Source organism: Rhinoraja longicauda, chromosome 9, assembly GCF_053455715.1.
Source record: "Rhinoraja longicauda isolate Sanriku21f chromosome 9, sRhiLon1.1, whole genome shotgun sequence".
NCBI lineage: Eukaryota > Metazoa > Chordata > Chondrichthyes > Rajiformes > Arhynchobatidae > Rhinoraja > Rhinoraja longicauda.
In genome coordinates this window covers 42,695,121-42,714,383 of record NC_135961.1, presented here as the reverse complement: position 1 = coordinate 42,714,383, position 19,263 = coordinate 42,695,121, and the positions used below count along the sequence as shown (strand labels likewise).

At 41.4% G+C, this 19,263-nt stretch overlaps 1 protein-coding gene across 1 annotated transcript in view; it reads left to right on the top strand.

Moving 5' to 3' along the window:
- The window catches only part of LOC144596976 (lysosomal proton-coupled steroid conjugate and bile acid symporter SLC46A3), a 96,248-nt gene that overhangs the window by 45,406 nt on the left and 31,579 nt on the right, over positions 1-19,263 (top strand). The window contains exons 4-5 of the mRNA XM_078405874.1: positions 429-567; positions 18,028-18,111. Coding sequence (XP_078262000.1) covers positions 429-567; positions 18,028-18,111 — 223 coding nt within the window. The remainder of the gene's footprint in view (positions 1-428; positions 568-18,027; positions 18,112-19,263) is intronic.

The window sequence follows — 19,263 nt, the reverse complement described above, 5'->3', positions numbered from 1 at the left end:
CATTTTAAAACATACACCAAAGACAGTATCCTTGTTGGGACTTTAACTTACTGCAAAGTCATTTGGTGAAAGAAGACTGGGCTAATGCCTGAGTGAAGATGATACTGTGTACTCATCTTTCTCCTGATGTTCAACGACACCACCACCAGCTAGCTTTTCAAAATTCATTGCAAAACATGATTTTATTTTCCTCCTTCCATTTGAATAACATTTTTTTTAATGTCTTTTTTCCTTTGGAAATGTGCTTTATTCCTTTTGATGCAATGTGCATAATGGATAAAATTAAATTGCAATAAGAAGGGGTCCATTATTTGGATAGTGATATTTTCAATTTGGTTTAAATGCCATGGAAAACTTATTTTATTTTTAAAAAGGGTATTAAGCTTTGAAAAATCAGCACTAATGTCAATTACATTATTTCTCTATAGGGAGCAGTCTTGATTGGACTCTTTCCAATGATGTTACGTTGCATTGAAGAAATGACTCTGGCCAAACTGGGGGTATTGATGAGAGTGATGTCTTTCGGACTACTGGCCTTTTCCACCAACACCTGGATGGCATTCCTGAGTAAGTCAACTATTCAGAAGGAGAGTCTGGAAATTATATTATTGCAATGTGTTTGACCATTTGTATCTATTTATAGAGTGTCACAGAAAAATACAGCACAGGTGCAGGGCCTTCAGTTTATGCTGACCATCAAGCCCTCATTTACATAGGAGATCTGTCTGTTATTTAGTTAAGTTTTGTTTTTAAAGTAATGGGCAAAGGAGTTTGATTAATTGCAGTCCATTTTCATGCAATTCCAAATCCCTTATTGCTATATTCAGATTTTGAGCTGTATTCTCATAAATTATGCTTGCTCTTACCCAGTAAGGATTATCATAAATTTATGTGTTTATATATTATCATTTCAATCTGCAATTTGAAATATCCATTATCAGAACCTGAGACACAACTATCTAAATTTGTCTAAATGTATATATGCATCTAACATACAAGTGGATATTTCTGCCAACACGCATTCAAGGCTGGTTGTCTATTTATTGAGAAGATCCCCTTGATGATCCATTGAGTATTATTGGTCATCCAACACTTCACTTGAGAAGCACACAAAAATAAAAAATGGAAATGTTTCCATTATTCATTGAGAGTGTCTGAACCTTAACCATATTAGCAAACAACAATTTGATTTATTCAGCAGTGAAGGGTTTAGCACTGTGAAAGAAGCAATTGGACAATGGGGAATAGCTTATTCTATGTATGTGATTAAAAAAAACTTAAAACCCCAGTTTGACATTGCAAATTGAAGACCAAATAGGTGTTAGTTATTGATGTGGCAGCATGCATTAAGAGGAAAAGCTTTTGAATGCTGCAGTTTTCCTTTGTTCTGTCCCCGGGTAAGATGCAACAATTGTGGAGAATGGGAAACATTAGTGTCTGACCCACCCCGTTTAATTGACAGGTGGCTTTGCCTGTCTGTCCCAGTAACTGGAATCTGGGGTGGGAGAACTTGCTTCAAATAATAAATTGCAGATTAGCTTCCTGTGTAACATTCTCCAGCTAATGAGGAGTTCTGACAGGGGAAAGGAAGAAAGGAATAATTGTCTCATGGTTGCTTCAAATTTAATTCATTTATCAGTGCAGATTAACCCTTAATCGACCCGCAGGAGAGGATTATTACTCTTGGATGCAGTGCTCTGGAATAATATTTGGTCAAACAGTCCGTCAATATGCATCTGCAAAATGTAATAGCTAAATGAATACCAGTTTAAAAGAAGAAAAGGGATTCTCAATTTCATACAGGCATTAGTATGAAAAGAGGCCCTCAGGCCCAGTGAGTTCACATTGACCATTAAGCATGCATTTACATTAATCCTACATTAATCCCGTTCTTTATTCTCCCCACATTCCCTTCAGATTCCATCACACATCTATGCATTAGGGGAAATTTTCAGTGGCCAATTAACCTACCAACCCACGTCTTTGGGATGTGGGCGGAAACCAGAGCACTCAGAGGAAGCCCATGTGGTCACAGGAAGAATGTGCTAACTCACTGCTGGTCAGGATTGAACCCATGTTGTGAGAGCTCATTGAATGCCTGTGCTGACCTGAAGTATCTGGTAAATTACCTCTTCCGAGCAACTGAGAAATGAAGGCTCTAATAATTAAAAACAAACCAACAGTTAAATGGCTGTAGGAATGCTTAAGGACAAGGTTTTCTCAGTATAGTTCCTCGACAATGATCTTGGTGAACTGCATGAGATACTAACAATTTAATTCTGTTACACAGTTCAAAATTGATTCCCATAAGAAATAGCTTGGGATGCTTTTAAGCATGCATTGGAGTGTGAAATTAACTGGTGAAGTAAAAATACTACACGGGAGATGTCAAAATTACACTGTTGCACTTCCTGAGAATAGAAGGGCAGTCGTGAAGAAAATGTCATGACTACAGACAAACAGAGACAGTTCTCGCCAGGCTTCACTCAGGAATGTGGCCTTCGAGGCACAGTCCATTACATTATGAAGAACGACGGCTGTTAACTGGGCATTCAAGGCACATCGAGGACCAAACTTGGCTATTTCAAACAGGAAGGGTGCTGTGCATGTGGATGTGAGCAGCAATAATCTAGGGAATGAGGAATGAAGGAAGGGGAGAGAGATCAATCACTCCACCAAATTACAGAAAGGGTAAATAGTTGTGATTGCCACTGGACTATCTATGTTGCCAGTAGAGGAGGAGATAACCTAATAATTATCGTTGGCATGGGGTGCTTGCTATTTGAATTGTACAAATCAGGCCAGAAGTAAAGTAATTACGCTTAAATAAGGGAGACTATAGGGCCTGTCCCACTTTGGCGATTTTTTTAGGCGACTGCCAGCGACTGTCAAAGTCATAGCAGATCACCGAAAAAAATAACTGTACGACAATGACCACGACAATGCCCGCGACAAGCTAAGACAACCTACCACATAGGCGACGGCAAGCTGACGAAAACCGGCGTTTCAAGGGCCTGTCCCCACAGTTCGCCGGGGTGTCGCTGGCATGATCGTGGGGAGTCTTCAAAGAATCGTAGTGGATCTCGACGCGTCGCGAAGATTTCAACCGGTTTGAAATTTCTTGGCGACAGCTGGCTTGTCGCCCGTTACCGTAGCTTATTGTGGGCATTGTCGCATGCTGTCCCCAGGTATGCAAGGTTGTCGCCTGTACTTTTTCATGACATGTCATTCACAGATTCTATTAGCATTCATTTTGACCATTAAAATCAAACGCTGACACACGCGCTGCGCTATGAGAACTCTTTATTTGTTTAGATCAATGAGGCAGGCACATACACAGGCATTTCATTTTATTCACAAAATGCTGGAGTAACTCAGCAGGTCAGGCAGCATCTCGGGAGAGAAGGAATGGGTGACGTTTCGGGTCGAGACCCTTCTTCAGACTGATGTCGGGGGTGGGACAAAGGAAGGATATAGGTGGAGACGGGAAGATAGAGGGAGATCTGGGAAGGAGGAGGGGAAGGGAGGGACAGAGGAGCTATCTGAAGTTGGAGAAGTCGACGTTCATACCACCGGGCCGCAAACTGCCCAGGCGAAATATGAGGTGCTGCTCCTCCAATTTCCGGCGGGCCTCACTATGGCACTGGGGGAGGCCCATGACAGAGAGGTCAGACTGGGAATGGGAGGGGGAGTTAAAGTGCTGGGCCACCGCCATTTCATGACGTTTATTAAAGGCCAAAGCTCAGGCATAGACAGACACTACTAAAAAGATATACTGAGTTGTACTGCTGTGTTGTTTGTAGGGGAAATGCACACCTGACCATGAGGGCAGCAAGGCCCGGCCAGCCCTTTTCACACGTCAATGCCACCTCCGAGCATGACATCAGTGGTCTAAACCCATCCACTGAAAAGCAGCTGCAACAGCCAGGTGTGGATTGTGGGCGGAGTCCACGATGCATGCAGTTTTACATCTTTCATAGGAAAAAATTGTGGTTGAATAAAGTTGATCTTGGTGATTTAAAAAAAAAAACAGGAGTCGGAATTCATTGAAATTCTAAGTACTTTATCATGACATGTCATTCACACAATCTAGTAGCATTCATTTTGACCATTAAAATCAAACGCTGACACATGCGCTGTGCTATGAGAACACTTTTCATTCATTCATTTAGAATCTAAATGAATGAATGAAAAGAGTTCTCATAGCGCAGCGCGTGTGTCAGTGTTTGATTATAATGGTCAAAATGAATGCGAGGAGAATCTGTGAATGACATGTCATGAAAAAGTACTTAGAAATTCAATAAATTCCGACAGATATTTTTAAAGAAATCAACAAAATCAACTTTATTCAAAAACAACATATTCCTATGAAAGATGGGTAATTGCATGCAAAAATCTTTTTTTTTTTAAACGGGCACTTCAATCAAATGCAAAATATACCTAGAAATTTCACTGGACGGACCTTGCTGTCGGTTTGTTCACGTGTGAGTTGTGCTTGTGAGACCTCCACATATGTGCAGGTTTTCGTTGGTTGTCTTGCTTGCCGTGGTCCCTGTCGTAGTGGACGTCCTAGGTAGGGAAGACTGAGTCGCCGGTTGTCGTCACTTGCCGTCGCCTATGTGGTAGGTTGTCCTAGCTTGTCGCGGGGATTGTCGTGGTCATTGTCGTGGACATTGTCGTACGGTTATTTTTTTCGCCGATCTTCTACGACTTTGACAGTCGCCTAAAAAATCGCCAAAGTGGGACAGGCCCTTAAAGATAGGAAAATTGACTCAATAATATCACTCGTTTGTTCCATTCAGAATTCTATGGGTAGTTTGGGCCTCTGAATACAGCTATTTTCTCCTATGGTTGTTTTATTTTTCATTTTATCCATTCCTCTGAGGATGACACCTGACTCTTGGGTTCACTCCTAAAACATGGAGCAACTTTATGTAGGTCTTCCAGAGGAGGCACAAGTCATTATTGCCTATGGGTTATTGGTCTATGGGACCAAAATAGCTGGGACCCAATGCTCACAATTTTAGCAGGCTAGAGTGGTTTATGGCATATTTTATTTACACATTTCCCCAGTTGGAGTATATAAAGGGAAATGATGGTTCCCGGTTGGCATTCTGGTTGAAGCCAGCTAAGGCAGCAGACACATGGTGCAAAGCAAGCACGGTTCCGTTATGCATCATTGCACTGTATTTGCCAATGACTCTTGTCGAGCAACTACAAGGTTTGAATGTTTGCCGGAGTGGGAATACTGCGATTTGACACGGAAAAGATTTGTCTTATCCTTATATGTGTAAAGGATGAAAAGTTTGGTTTGCAGTTTCGGTTGCAAAGAAGAGTGGAAATAGTACTGATATTGACACAAGCCAGACACAAAATGCTGGAGTAACTCAGCGGGACAGGCAGCATCTCTGGAGAGAAGGTATGGGTGACGTTTTGAGTCGGGAACCTTCCTACACACAGATATTGACATGTGAGGGTAAATCAATAAATGCGATGTACTCTGCACCAAGATACCATACCTGTGCACTGGAATCTCAAGAGGAGTATTATGAGTCCAGAGGTTCATACAATTGTTTTGAGACATACAGGAAATAAGGTAGAAATTGTCCTCCTCCATTCCCCACTCCTGTGTTGCTTTCCTTCCCCTTATCTGCTTGTCTTGTTATTGCATTAACATGCAATCAGTCAGTGAATGAGTGGATCTGTATTTTTATGAGTTAAGGGCCTGTCCCACTTAGGCAATTTTTTAGGCGACTGCCGGCGACTGTCATAGTCGTAGCAGGTCACCGAAAAACCAGCGACTGGACCCCCCTATGACAAGCTACAACAACCTACCACCTAGTCGACGTCAAGCTACGGCAAGCTACCGACAACCTGCGATCAATCGTTGCGACTAGGACGTCCACCGGCGCCACCTACAACAACCTATGACCACTCGGGCGACAACCTACGACAACTGAAGTCAACCTACGTCCACCCGCGACAACCTACGACAAGCTGCGACCCTGAAGACTGAAGACAACTGAAGACAATTCTCGTCATTCTGGCCTCCAAAACAATGGAATCACCCAGTTTCCCTATAAAAGGGGGTGTATGGTAGGGTTTCCAATCATTCTGCATCATGACTATTTGAAAGTGATGCCATGAGAAACTACTCTAAAATAAAATAACATACATCAATTTTCCGTCAAAATGTTACGGATTTCCTCTACGCCCTAGTCCCATGACCACGGGCATTCGCCACGGATGCGCCACCGATGTAGCCTGGCGTAGCTAGTTGCGTCAACTGTCGCCGATGGTAGCCAGGTGTCGTAGGTTGTCGTAGGTATGGTCGTAGATTGTCGCCGATATAGGCGTACATGGACTTCATTCATCAGAATCGCGACTGGCTGTTGTAGCTTGACTTCTCTGGACTTCTGTGGACGGGTTTTCCCAATGCCTGTCGTAACTTGACTTCTCTTGATGCCGGTACCTTACGCCGGTTGACGTAGGTTGACATAGGTAGTCACCAATGGAATTCACCGAAGTCAGCACCGGCGACAACCTACGTCACCTGGCGACAACCTACGACAGCATCTATATCAGGATACGCAAGCTACGCTCATTGGCGTCAAACCCACTGTTGCTGAAATTTTTTCAACATTCTGAAAATCCAGCGGCAACCGGAAAGACGCTATGACTCTTTGGAGGCTACTCACCACCATACAGGCGACACCCCGACGACCATGTGGCGACAGCCTAGTTGCCTGTAGTCACCTAAAAAATCGCCTAAGTGGACAGGCCCTTTAGTCTCCAGAGCAGCTGCCGTTTAACTTATTTTGGGTTAGGCATATTGCACGTTTGGATGGAGGGGAGGGGAGGGGAGGTGGGAGACTTGTTTGCTCAGGTTCTCACTTAGCCCTCACTGTAGGCAGTAGTTGTAGGTAGCTGCTGTAGACAGAGCGACCTGTGCTCTGGGCTATCTGGGTTTGAATCAGACATTTTTTTAATACATACAAACATTTTAGCAATTTGCAACTTTTCCTCAATTTACAAAAATATTTAGAATTATTTAATATTGGAGGAAATTTCAGAAACAAATGAATCGTTTGTACGAACTGGAAAACCTTTAGGTATATATTCACAAATAGCCACAGCTACTGCTTCCTGATTAGTTTACTCTTTCAAAAATAATTTCAAGCAAACCTTGTTTCCTTCCAGCTTTGAACTCTAAATATTAGTTTCTATTTCAGATTTGTTCTGGACCTTACTATTGCACTTTATTGATGCAGGTTAACTGTGAGTAATCGTTTTCCATCCTAGTTGTGGTTCTCCTTCTATTAATAAACTATCGAGTGGTAACTGTTCCGGTTGCACTTGCTATCAGGCATTCAACTTCTGTCTGCAATTTTCCATCGCAGTTAGCTTAGGGGATGTTAAAGACCCTGTGCATACCTAACCTGACATTTCTATTCTCATTCTATTGGGTCCATTTCATTGCATTATTTGCCCCCTTTCTTCACGATTGATTGCACCTCTCTCCGGCATTCAAAACTTCCTAAAGTTTGGATGAAATAGCATTGGATAAGAACATAAACAGAGCAGGAGAAGGTTACTTGGTCTCTCACATCTGTTTCATCATTCAATAGGATATTGGATGAAATTTGACTATGACTTTGTTCCTTGGGATGTAAGTGGCTGAGGGGAGATCTTAGAGGTGTATAAAATCACGAGGGGGATAGACAGGCACTGTTTTCCTGGGGACGGGAATCAAGAACTAGAGTGCATAAAATTAAAATGAGAAGGGAAAGATTTAATCAAAACCTGAGATCTACACAGATTGTTGGGTATATGGAACGAGATTCCAGAGGGAATAGTTGAGACAGGTTCAATAACACAATTTAAAAGACATTTGGCCAGGTACATGGTTAGGAAAGGTCTAGAGGGAAATGGGGAAATCACAGGTAAATGGGACTAGCTTAGATAGGGCATCTTGTTGGCTTGACTAATTGAGCTGAAGGGCCTCTATTCACAAAATGCTGGAGCAACTCAGCAGGTCAGGCAGCATCTCAGGAGAGAAGGAATGGGTGACATTTAGGGTCGAGATCCTTCTTCAGTCTGAAGAAGGGTCTCGACCCGAAATGTCACCTATTCCTTCTCTCCTGAGATGCTGCCTGACCTGCTGAGTTACTCCAGCATTTTGTGAATAAATACCTTCAATTTGTACCAGCATCTGCAGTTATTTTCCTACATGAGCTGAAGGGCTTGTTCCCATGACCCTATAAACTATATAACCCAGTCATGAATCACTGACCTCTTATTTTGAGACTCCGACTTCTGGTGCTGGACACAATATTCTGGGTGTAAGTACCCACATCTACGCTGTCAAACTACATGAAAGATTTGTATGTTTCACCTCTCAGGAAGGCACAGACTCAGTCTGCTGATGTCTACTCTATGGCTAACCATCTGCATCTCAGGAATTAATTTGATAAACCTTTATTGCGCTCTTGTTACTGCAAGTATACCTTTCCCTTTGTTAGCGACATCAGACATATCCAGAATATTCCAGGAGCTGCATAATTGCTCCTCAACTCAAATCATCTTTCAACAATGGCCGACACACCTTTTGTATAGTGTACCTTTCAAGTACAAGGACAGCAACTCCTCTTGAACATCAATATCATTCAATCTTTCATTATTTACAAAGCCTTGATTTTCAATTTCTTTCTAACAGGAAGGACTTTGTATTTTTCCATGTTATATTTCACCTGATCCCTGGGACCTGATCCCTCAGCCTGACCACATCACTCGAAGCCTCCTTGCATTCTTTGCACAACTCATAAGCCACGCCCCTTCGTTTTACCAGCACTATGGATATATTACACATTTCTCCCAATCCAGAAATTTGATAAAGATTGTGAACAGATTCAGGGCCCCCTTTTTGGTCATAGCCCCTCAAGTAAAAAAGGACTGGTTTATTCCTCTTCTCCATTTTCTGTCTGCTAACCATCATTAATTAAGCAAACACCGAGGAAGGATCCCAGCCTGAAGCATTGTCTATCCATGTCCTCCAGAGATGTTGCCTGACCTGCTGAGTTTACTCCAGCACTGTCTTTTTTTATTAACCCATACGAGTCAATTACCCAAATGCATGTACTATTTTGTTTACTAACATTTTGTTGTCATTTTACTGAAGACTTTCTGAAAGTCCAATTTCACCACATCCACTGCTTCTGTCTTATTTATTCTGGTTGTTACATCCTCATAAAAGTGATTTGTTGCAATTATTACATCCTCAAAAAGGCTGTTTCTTTGATGTAATGCTATTTCAAACTTCTCCTGTTAACCATCATTGGATGAATTTTTAGCAAATAAAGCATGACAGTAAAGGGATATAGAACACAGATCAGGGACAGGCTCTTTAGTCCACAATTTCAGTGTCAAACATGGTGCCAAATTAAGTTAATCCATTCTGCCTGCACATAATCCATCTCTATCCATTCGCATCTAAAAGCCTCTTAAACACCACCATGATATCTACTTCCACATATTCCAACACCTACCACTTTGAAAAAAACTTGTTCCACAAATCTTTCTTACTTTAATACTTGCCCTCTAGTATTTTACATTCCCACGCTGGGTAAAAGATTTGACTGTCTACCATATTTATGCCTCTTATAATTTTTTATACTTCTATCAGATTTCCCCTCAGACTCTGATGTTGCAGAGAAAACAATTCAAGTTTATCCACCCTCTACCGTGGCTAATACATTCTAGTTGAGCCACCGTCCAGGTAAACCTCTACCACACGGACATCGTCCCTGTAATGGGGCAAACAGACCGCATCCAATAGGAAGCTCCAATGTAACTTCGTGATTCTTATACTCAATGTCCCAACCAACGAAGGCAAGCATATCATATGCTTCCTTTATCACATTATCCACTTGTGCAGCCATTTATCGGCATCTATAGACTTGGACCCCCAAGATCCTTCTGTGCATCAATGCTGTTCAAGGTCCTGTCATTAACTGTATATTTTCCTCTTACTTTTGACCTCCCAGAGTTTAACACTTCACACTTGCTCAGATTAAATTCCACCGTATCCCCGCCCATATCTGTAACTGACCCACATCCTGCTCTACCCTTTGACAGCCTTCTTCACCTTATGCAATTCCACCATGTGATAAATGATGCATTTTTACAAAATGTTAGTTTTGCCTTTAATGTAGCTTCCCAATTCACGATACACAATCAATGCCTTGCACTTTCAGTTCACTTCATTTAGATTTATGTCTCTAGTTTCAGATTTAACTAAGTCACTTGCAATCTTTATGTAAATCTCTATCACAAGATGATGATGGTCCTATCAGATCATCAATTCACCCCATCATAAATCTAAAGTAGGCAGTTCCCTTCTGAATTCCTCAACATTAGGATTAAATGGGAAGAGGAACAATTGTCAGCGTATAATAAGACAAAGTAGGAATGGGTTGATTTATTTCAATATAAAAGAATGTGACTGCCTTCTGGAATAGTCTCTAGTAAACATTCCCTATCTTAAAATAATACCCTATCTCAATACATTCCCTATCTATCCATCATTACAGTAGCCGAATCTCAGACTTCAGCTCATCAACTCGGAGGTGAAATCCATGAAGTAGCAGAAAGCTAATGCAAGATAGACACAAAAGGCTGGAGCAACTCAGCGGGTCAGGCAGCATCTCTGGAGAAAAGGAATAGGTGCCGTTTCGGGTCAAGACCCTTCTTCAGACTGAGAGTGTTGGAGGTGGCAAAAATGTTGGAGGATTATGTGGTGTATGCGATGGCTGATGGGATGAATGTTAAGGACTCATGGGACTCTATCCCTGTTACGACTGGGGGAAGGGGGAGCAAGAGCAGAGCTGTAGAGTACCGAGGAGCCATGTGTGAGGGTCTCATCCATGATAGAAGAGGGGATGGAATGCATTTAATGCAGATGAGATTACCATGGATCACAATGGTCATCATCAGCTCCCACATACAACAGCTGCAACACATTCCCTGCCATACCTCCCTTTAATAAACTAAATTATTTAAATATATAGCTTCACCACAACCCCTTAAGCAGAGTTCACATCCTGTAGACAATGCTCTCAATGGGCATTGAACTAAAACATACTGTGATTTAGCAAAACCACAGATTTAAATTCCCTGGCCTTACACTATCTCGGCTGACTTCACTTCACCAGTTCTAGCTCATTACCTAATCAATCTCACAATCTAAATACTAGTTGTGTACCACTTTATACCACTTGTTTACACCAGAAATGAAAACAAATGGTCCAATGGAACTCAACAGTTAAATTGAATAATTAAATACTCTAATTGAAATCTCCCACATTCATGAAATTCCACACTCCACAGCTACTGCACTCAGTGCTAAAATAGCCAGTTACAGATTAGTCTCCAGATCAGCACTACTGATACTGAATCTCCCACAATATGCTTGAATTTAATGGATTAAAAATAACAAAGATATCCTGGAATTAAGTGGTTAGTGTCAGTAATCGTGATCATGAAATGAATAAATTGTTGCTAATGAATTAGTAATGGTATTGGTTTATTTTTGCCATGTGTACCAAGTTGCAGTGAAAAATGTTGTTTGCATGCTATCCAGCCAAATCATATGGTGCATGTGTACAATCTAGCCACGCACAAGTACAACAGATAGTGCAAAGAGAAAAATACTAGAGTGCGGAATATAACATTACAACGTTATAGCATTGCAGCTACAGAGAAAGTACAGGTAAAAACAGTGAGGTGGGTTTAGAGATTGGGAATAAGAGAGTTACTATGTTTTTCGAGAGGACCATTGTGTAGCCTAATAACAGTAGGAAAGAAGCCGTTACTGAATCTGGAGGCATATGGTTTTAAGCTTTTAATCTGGCGATGGGAGAGAGGAGGAGGGAATGAATAGGGAGTCGATAGTTTGTGATTATGTTAGCTACTTTCCTGGGGCAATGTGAGGTGTAGAAGGAGTTGATGAAGGGGAGGCTGGTTTTGGTGATGGACTAGGCTGCATCCACAATTTCTTACAGTCTTTGGCAGAGCTGTTGCCAAATCAAGTTTAGAAATCCTGCGTAAATCCTGTAAAGGGTCCTCCTGGTTTACGAATGGAGATTTCCAGGATTTAAATTTGCTTTCTCTACTTGGTCTAGGTGTACAAATTATATCAGAATCACCCTTACGAATCAAGAATCTGTCAATCTCCACCTTAAAAATATCCTTTGCCTTGGACCTCCACAGCTGCCTGTGGCAATGAATTTCATAGATGCACCACCCTCTGAATATAGAAATGTCTCCTCTTCTCCTTTCTAAAGGTACGTCCTTTTATTCTGAGACTCTGGCTTCTGGCCCAAGACTCTCCCACAAATGGAAACATCCTCGCCACATTCACTCTATCCAAACCTTTCACTATTCGGTAAGCTTCAATGGGGTCCCCCCTTATCCTTCTAAACTCCTGCGAGTAAAGGCCCAGAAAAGAAGGCCATATGGGTCGAAGAGCCTGCTCCAATATTGAATATGATATGGGTGATTTGATCTTGGCTTCTGCTCCACCTACCCACTTATTTCTCATGACTCTCAATTCTGTGTAGGCCAAAAATCTGTCCATCTCAGGCTTGAATGCTTTCAATGATTTAGTCTTCACAAAGAGGTGGAAAATTCTAAAAAATTATGAGCATCTAACAAATTTCTCCTTACCTTCTCCATTTGAAATGGGTTACCTGTAATTCAGTACTATGTCATCCTGTTCCAGATTCCCCACAACGGGATACACCACGGTTGTTAAATATCCTCTGAAATGGTTCAGCAAGCCACCTACTCCATTAGGAATGGGCAATAAATGTTGACATTGCCAGTGAAGTCCTCATCTTGTCAAATAATCAAACAAATGTCAGCTTTGGGATGGAAGTTGACTTGACTGTGATTTCCTTTGCTCTCTCCCCAAACTTCTTCAAACCAACCTCGCATGGTGGACAAAATGTGTAGGAAAGAAATGTTTGATAGAAGGGCCTTGACCCGAAACGTCACCCATTCCTTCTCTCCAGAGATGCTGCCTGTCCCGCTGAGTTACTCCAGCATTTTGTGTCTACTTCACATAGTGAATATCTGAAGAAGGGCCCCAAATGAAAACGTCACCTTTCCATGTCCTCCAGAGATACTGCCTGACCCGCTGAGCTACTCCAACACTTTGTTTCTATTCTATTCCCCACTCGTTTTCTTTGTAATCAATGGTTCCCACATTGCCATCACACCCTCCCCCTCCAATTTGCAATTACTAATTAATCTACCAGCGTGCATGTTCTTGGTATATAGAAGGAAACTGCAGCACCTGGAGGAAACTCGCATAGTTACAGGAAGGACATGCAAACTCCACACAGGATACACTCAAGGTCAGGTCAGAATACTCTCTAGTGTTGTGAGCAGCAGTTGCACTTGCTGTGCCACTGTGCTATGCACGCTTTTATAAACAAACTAGACCAAGTGGACCCGTTGGGCCCAAACCTCTCCTGCATTGGTGCAACACCCTCTCCCTCTCCCCCCAGGGTCCAGGTTCAGTTTATCTATTTTGGTGGATATGAAAGAACCCTTTCCACTTTTGGAAGAAGGTCAGAGTATTTTGGTGTCATGGTCAATATTCAATCCTCAAACAGTACCAGGCACTCGGTCTTTAAATGAACACTGATGAGAATAAGCATAATGATAGTTCACATATACCCATTGTAAACTTTGGGGTTCACTGATTTATAATTCCCAGCTTTGTGTCTTTTTGTTTAATTTTAGTCTTCAAGAACTACTTCTGTGGTTATGTTCTCAACTGTTTCCTCAACAATTCTATGAGGGATCCTATTTGGGGCAGATATTCTGTAAACAAGCAACATGCACCACTATAGCATCTTTAACATAGTGAAACATTCATATATACTTTACAGGAATATTATCAAACAAAATTTGATACCAAAGCATGCAAGGAAATTTAGCTCAGTTTAGAGATACAGCATGGAAACAGGGCCTTCGGCCCACCGTGTCCGCGTCGACCAGCGATCCCTGTACACTAGCACTATACGACACACTAGGGACAAGTTACAATCTTTACCGAAGCAAATAAATGTACAAACCTGTACATCTTTGGAGTGTGGGAGAAAACCCATAGCCCTCGGGGAAAACGTGCAAACTTCGGGAAGAAGTACAAACTTCGAACAGATAGCATCCGTAGTCAGGATCGAATCCTGGCGATGTGAGGCCAATATTGGAGCCACTCACTGAAAGCATTGTCAAAGAAGGGCAAGAGAGTTCTACATTTAGGAAAGGGAAAGAGATTTAGTGAGGGAATTGAGCAACTGACAACACACAGCCAGAGATTCGTAAGTAAAACCACCAATGTGTAAAAAGCCAGAACGGGATGCATGCCGGGATTTCAAAAGTTAGCTTTGCATGGAATAGATTCTGTGCCAAGAGGACTTGATGTTGAAACTTAAGACTGATACTGCATTTATCTCAGTTAAATCAAATTTACGTCTGTAATGCTGATTGTTCACTAATGTTCTGGATGGTGAGCTGTAGGATATGTCAGAACCTAATAAAGAACCTCTTTCGATTTAAGCCTCGTATTGTAATACATGCATTAGGAGCCTGATCTCATGGGTTTAATTAACTTGAAGTAGTTAAAAGTCAGGGAAGGCAAATCGACAGATACCTGATCAAGTGATAGTTGTAATGTTACACCATTAAGGTATGCTGATAGAAGCCAAGAATGAAGTTAGAAAGCATCGAGATGACAAAATATCTATGAATAACTTCCTTGGGTAACCAATAAAATATTTGTGGTTTTCAGAGATGTGATATGGTGCTTATATTTGACTCCCCTTCAGAACATGGAAGAAATGATATGGAAATGGTGATTGTATTTCCTGAAATGAACTGAAGGATTAATCTTATCGATGTGCAATTTTTGTAGCATCACCATTCCTGTCTGGGGAACCTTAAAATAAAAGATTGCCCTGCAGTGTGCAGCCAGAGTCGAGTGGACTTTTTGCTTCACCAATTTATTGCAGACACTTGAATTGTTATGCAGGGACATGTGCTTAATGAGCTAAAGATTCTTGATGTAAATCTGACATTACCAGAGCAGATGACCAGTCTCTCCTCTATCGACCGTTAAAAGCAATTACTTTCAAGTATTTTACATCTAGATCAGCAGGATGTGCACTTAAGATTGCTGCGAAACACTGAATGTTATAAATTTTGTCCTCGTAGATGTTCTCTCATGCTTACAATTGTGCATCACTCTTATTAGTCATGCGTCCTCCAGTTAATAGGGCAATCTTCTTGCCCGGTGTCTGGGAATGTATGGAATCTGAAATAAAAGTTGTAGCAACTTATGTAATGTTGTTCATGGAAAAGTATGGAATGTTTGCTAAATCCATTCTGTTTACTAATAACCTTTGGAGAAGGGAACCTGGCTCCTTTTACCCAGTCTGATGTTTGTGGCTTCAAGCAAAGAACACGTTGCTTGACATTTAACTGCCCTTCAAGTCACTCAAACTAAGTTCAATGCAAGTGAATAATGAATGCTGGCCTTGGCAGCAATATCCAGCTCACATCACTGAATAATAACAATCAAATTAATAAATTGACCTGGATTGACAGTGTGGGGACACTCAACTTTAGGCTGAGGCGCAGTTGTGCAGTTAAAACATAATTTTTTTGTGTAAAGTATCAGATAATATATTGTTGCACAGCCTGTGACCTATTTAACTAACTAACGTAATTTAATCAACATTGTGAAAGAGGACTGCCTATGAAAAGTCATCAGCCAGAAACATTACCTCTGTTTCTCCCTCCACACCTGCTGCCTGACTTTGTCGAGTATTTCCATTATTTAGGGTTTCACTTGGACAATCCCCTGGTGAAATCCCTGGACTCTGGTAAAAATGGAGAAATAGCTCTTTCATTTTAGCTCTCTTGGAGCTCAAGGGGGTCACCAGGGAAAGAGTGGGTCCTTTAGGAGCCTAAGGAGTAATCCATGCGTGGAGCTAGGTGATGTGCAGGTACATAGTTCCTTGTAAATGGCATCTCCTGTAGATAGGCTTGTCAAAAAGTTGGCCTCATCAGTCAGAGCATTGAATACAGAAGTTGGGTGGTCATGTTACAGTTGTATAATTCATTGGTTTAGTTTAATTTAGTTTAGTTTATTGTCACGTGTACCGAGGTACAGTGAAAAGCTTTTTTGTTGCGTGCTATCCAGTCAGTGGAACGACTATAAATGATTACAATCAAGCCGTCCACAGTATACAGATAGAGGATGAAGGGAATAGTGTCGAGTGCGAGATAAAGTCCAGTGAAGTCCGATTAAAGATAGTCTGAGGGTCTCCAATGCGGTAGAGCTCACTTTAGGGGGAAAGAGTGCAGAGAAGATTTACAAGGATGTTGCCTGGGCACGAAGGCTTAAGTGATAGGGACAGGTTGAGCAGCTAGGACTCTATTCCTTGGAGCGCAGGAGGATGAGGGCTGATCTTATAAAGGTGTACCAAATCATGAGAGGAATAGATCGGGTAAATGCAGTCTTTACATTGCATTTAAGGCGAGTCGAGAACCAGAGGACATTGGTTTAAAGCGAGGGGGAAAAGATTTAATAGGAACCCGAGTGGTAACGTCTTTTACACAAAGGGTGGTGTTTCTATGGAACCAGCTGGCGGAGGAAGTAGTTGAGGCAGGTACTGTCATAACATTAAAGAGACATTTGGACAGGTACACGGGTAGGATAGGTTTGGAGGGTTATGGGGCAAGTGTGGGAAGGTGGGATTAGAGTAGATGGGGCATGTTGGTCGGCGTGGGCAAGTTGGGCCGAGGGGTCTGTTTCCACATTATATGACTTTAAGTAAACAAATTGATGTCTGCAATGATGGCTTGCTTGCCATCTTGACTGTAAACAGATCAAATTGTTGTTCGAACATTGTGCAGTTCTTGGAATCTTATAAAATATCAAAACCATGACATAGATCACAGTTAATCCCTTTCAACAGGTAAGAACCCCAAAGTGAGAGTTGGATTAGGTAGTTTACAGGAGCCTTACCTTGGTAATCCTCTTGAATCAGAAACAGCTCAGTTCAAATCCCCATCTGGGGACATTGTGCAATTTAGGATGATGTTTCAGTGCCATATTGAGTGCTTTTGTGCAGGAAATCTGTCTTTTGATTGAAATATTCAACTGTGAGCCTTTTGCATAAAAGATCCCCAGGCCAAAACGGAGGGAGAACAGGAAACTGTCCTGAATAATATTTGTCTTTCAGTATCAACAAAACACATCATTTGGTTAATCTATTAATGCATCTAGCTGCGTACAATTTGGCTGCTGCATTTCATTATTGTACAGTAGAGCATACAGGTTACATATAGTCCTCAATGGCATATGTTAAATGTGCAGTATTGTGGCAGATTCATGTTTTACACTGTTTCGGAAATTTTGACATGTTCGACATGTCAGGAAACATGTTCCCAATGATGGGGGAGTCCAGAACCAGGGGCCACAGTTTAAGAATAAGGGGTAGGTCATTTAGAACGGAGATGAGGAAAAGCTTTTTCACTCAGAGAGTTGTAAATATGTGGAATTCCCTGCCTCAGAAGGCAGTGGAGGCCAATTCTCTGGATGCTTTCAAGAGAGAGCTGGATAGAGCTCTTAATGACAGTCAGGGGGTATGGGGAGAAGGCAGGAACGGGGTACTGATTGTGAATGATCAGCCATGATCACATTGAATGGCGGTGCTGGCTCGAAGGGCCGAATGGCCTCCTCCTGCACCTATTGTCTATTGACGGCAAAGTATGTGCGTAATACTGCAGCAATGCAGAAATTAAGTCAAAAAGTGCGACATAAATGCAGTGTTTTAACTTATTTCTAACTGCTCAACCCTATTCTAGTCATCTGCTTAGGAAGAAGCAAAATTAATCTGTATTTCTTAATGACCAAAATACAATGATTGTGTTTTTGAAATATTAATCTTTCAGGTGCCATAATGAATAGCCTCTCTGGATTCGCTTTGCCGGTACTTCATTCTGTGGCATCACGTATTGTGGAACAAAATGAGCAAGGTTAATATTGCAATTTTGCTTGCAAAATAATTACGTTTAATGATTTTGTTATAATTCAATTTGATTTGCTTTCATTACAAATGCTTTGAAATGTGAACTTAATGTGACTCCTTTAATATCATACCACTAAAACCTGCACGAGTGGTCAATATTTTCTTATAAATCTTTAAAGCAACTCTAACAAAGACATGGATGATTACTTTCTGTTATGCTAGAAATAAATGATGCTGCAGCCATGTTTGCCCACTCTTGTTATGAGCACACAAAGAAAGTAAAACCATCTCAAAAATTGCAGATGCTGTAAGTCTGAAATGAAACCAGGAAATGCTGGAAGTACTCAGTATGTCAGTCAGATGTATGGAGAGTTAGTGATGCTTCACTTTGATTTCCTTTCATCAGTTCTGTTTTTTTTAAATAATAACTTGTACTTAACTGGAAAGCATAAAATTGGAGGTTTTCCAGTGTTTGCTAATTCATGAAGAAAAGATCCTAAGATGTTTTGTTACTCTATCCAAAGATTTAAGGGGCTATTTTTCACCATACTAGAAACAGATACTAAAATAAAAGCGAAAGTGCCGGAAGCACTCAGCAGGTCAGCTGCAGCTGTGGAGAGAGAAACAGGCCTTTGGTTTTGAACTAGACATTTCTTATGCTGCAACGCTATTTCTCTCTCTTTTGATTTTTTCCAGCAGCAATTTTACTTTAAATTCAGATTTCCTGCATCTGATCCATTTTGAAAAAATAGAAAACAGCAGCAGATGCTGGAAATCTGAAACAAAACAGTTTATCCCAGGTGCTCTGGTTTTATGGACCAGAACAGCACAGGAACAGGCCCTTTGGTCCACCATGTGTGTGCCAAACTTGATGCCAAGACCAAATCTTATCTGTCTGCACATAATCTGTATCGCTCTATTTCTAACTCTAACTCCTGTTTGCTGTTGGAGGGCCAATAGTACAATCCCATTAGAATATTTAGAGAAACATCTTTAAAGTAGGCCCACTGTATCCACACACAGAGTGCTTGCACCTTCCTTATTTTCAATCACGATCCATATAACCTCAGTGGATGGACCTTCCAGTATGTCCTCTCTGAGAGCTGCCACGGTGATAAACACTTTAACTACCCCTCCCATTCCCATACAAACCTTTCTG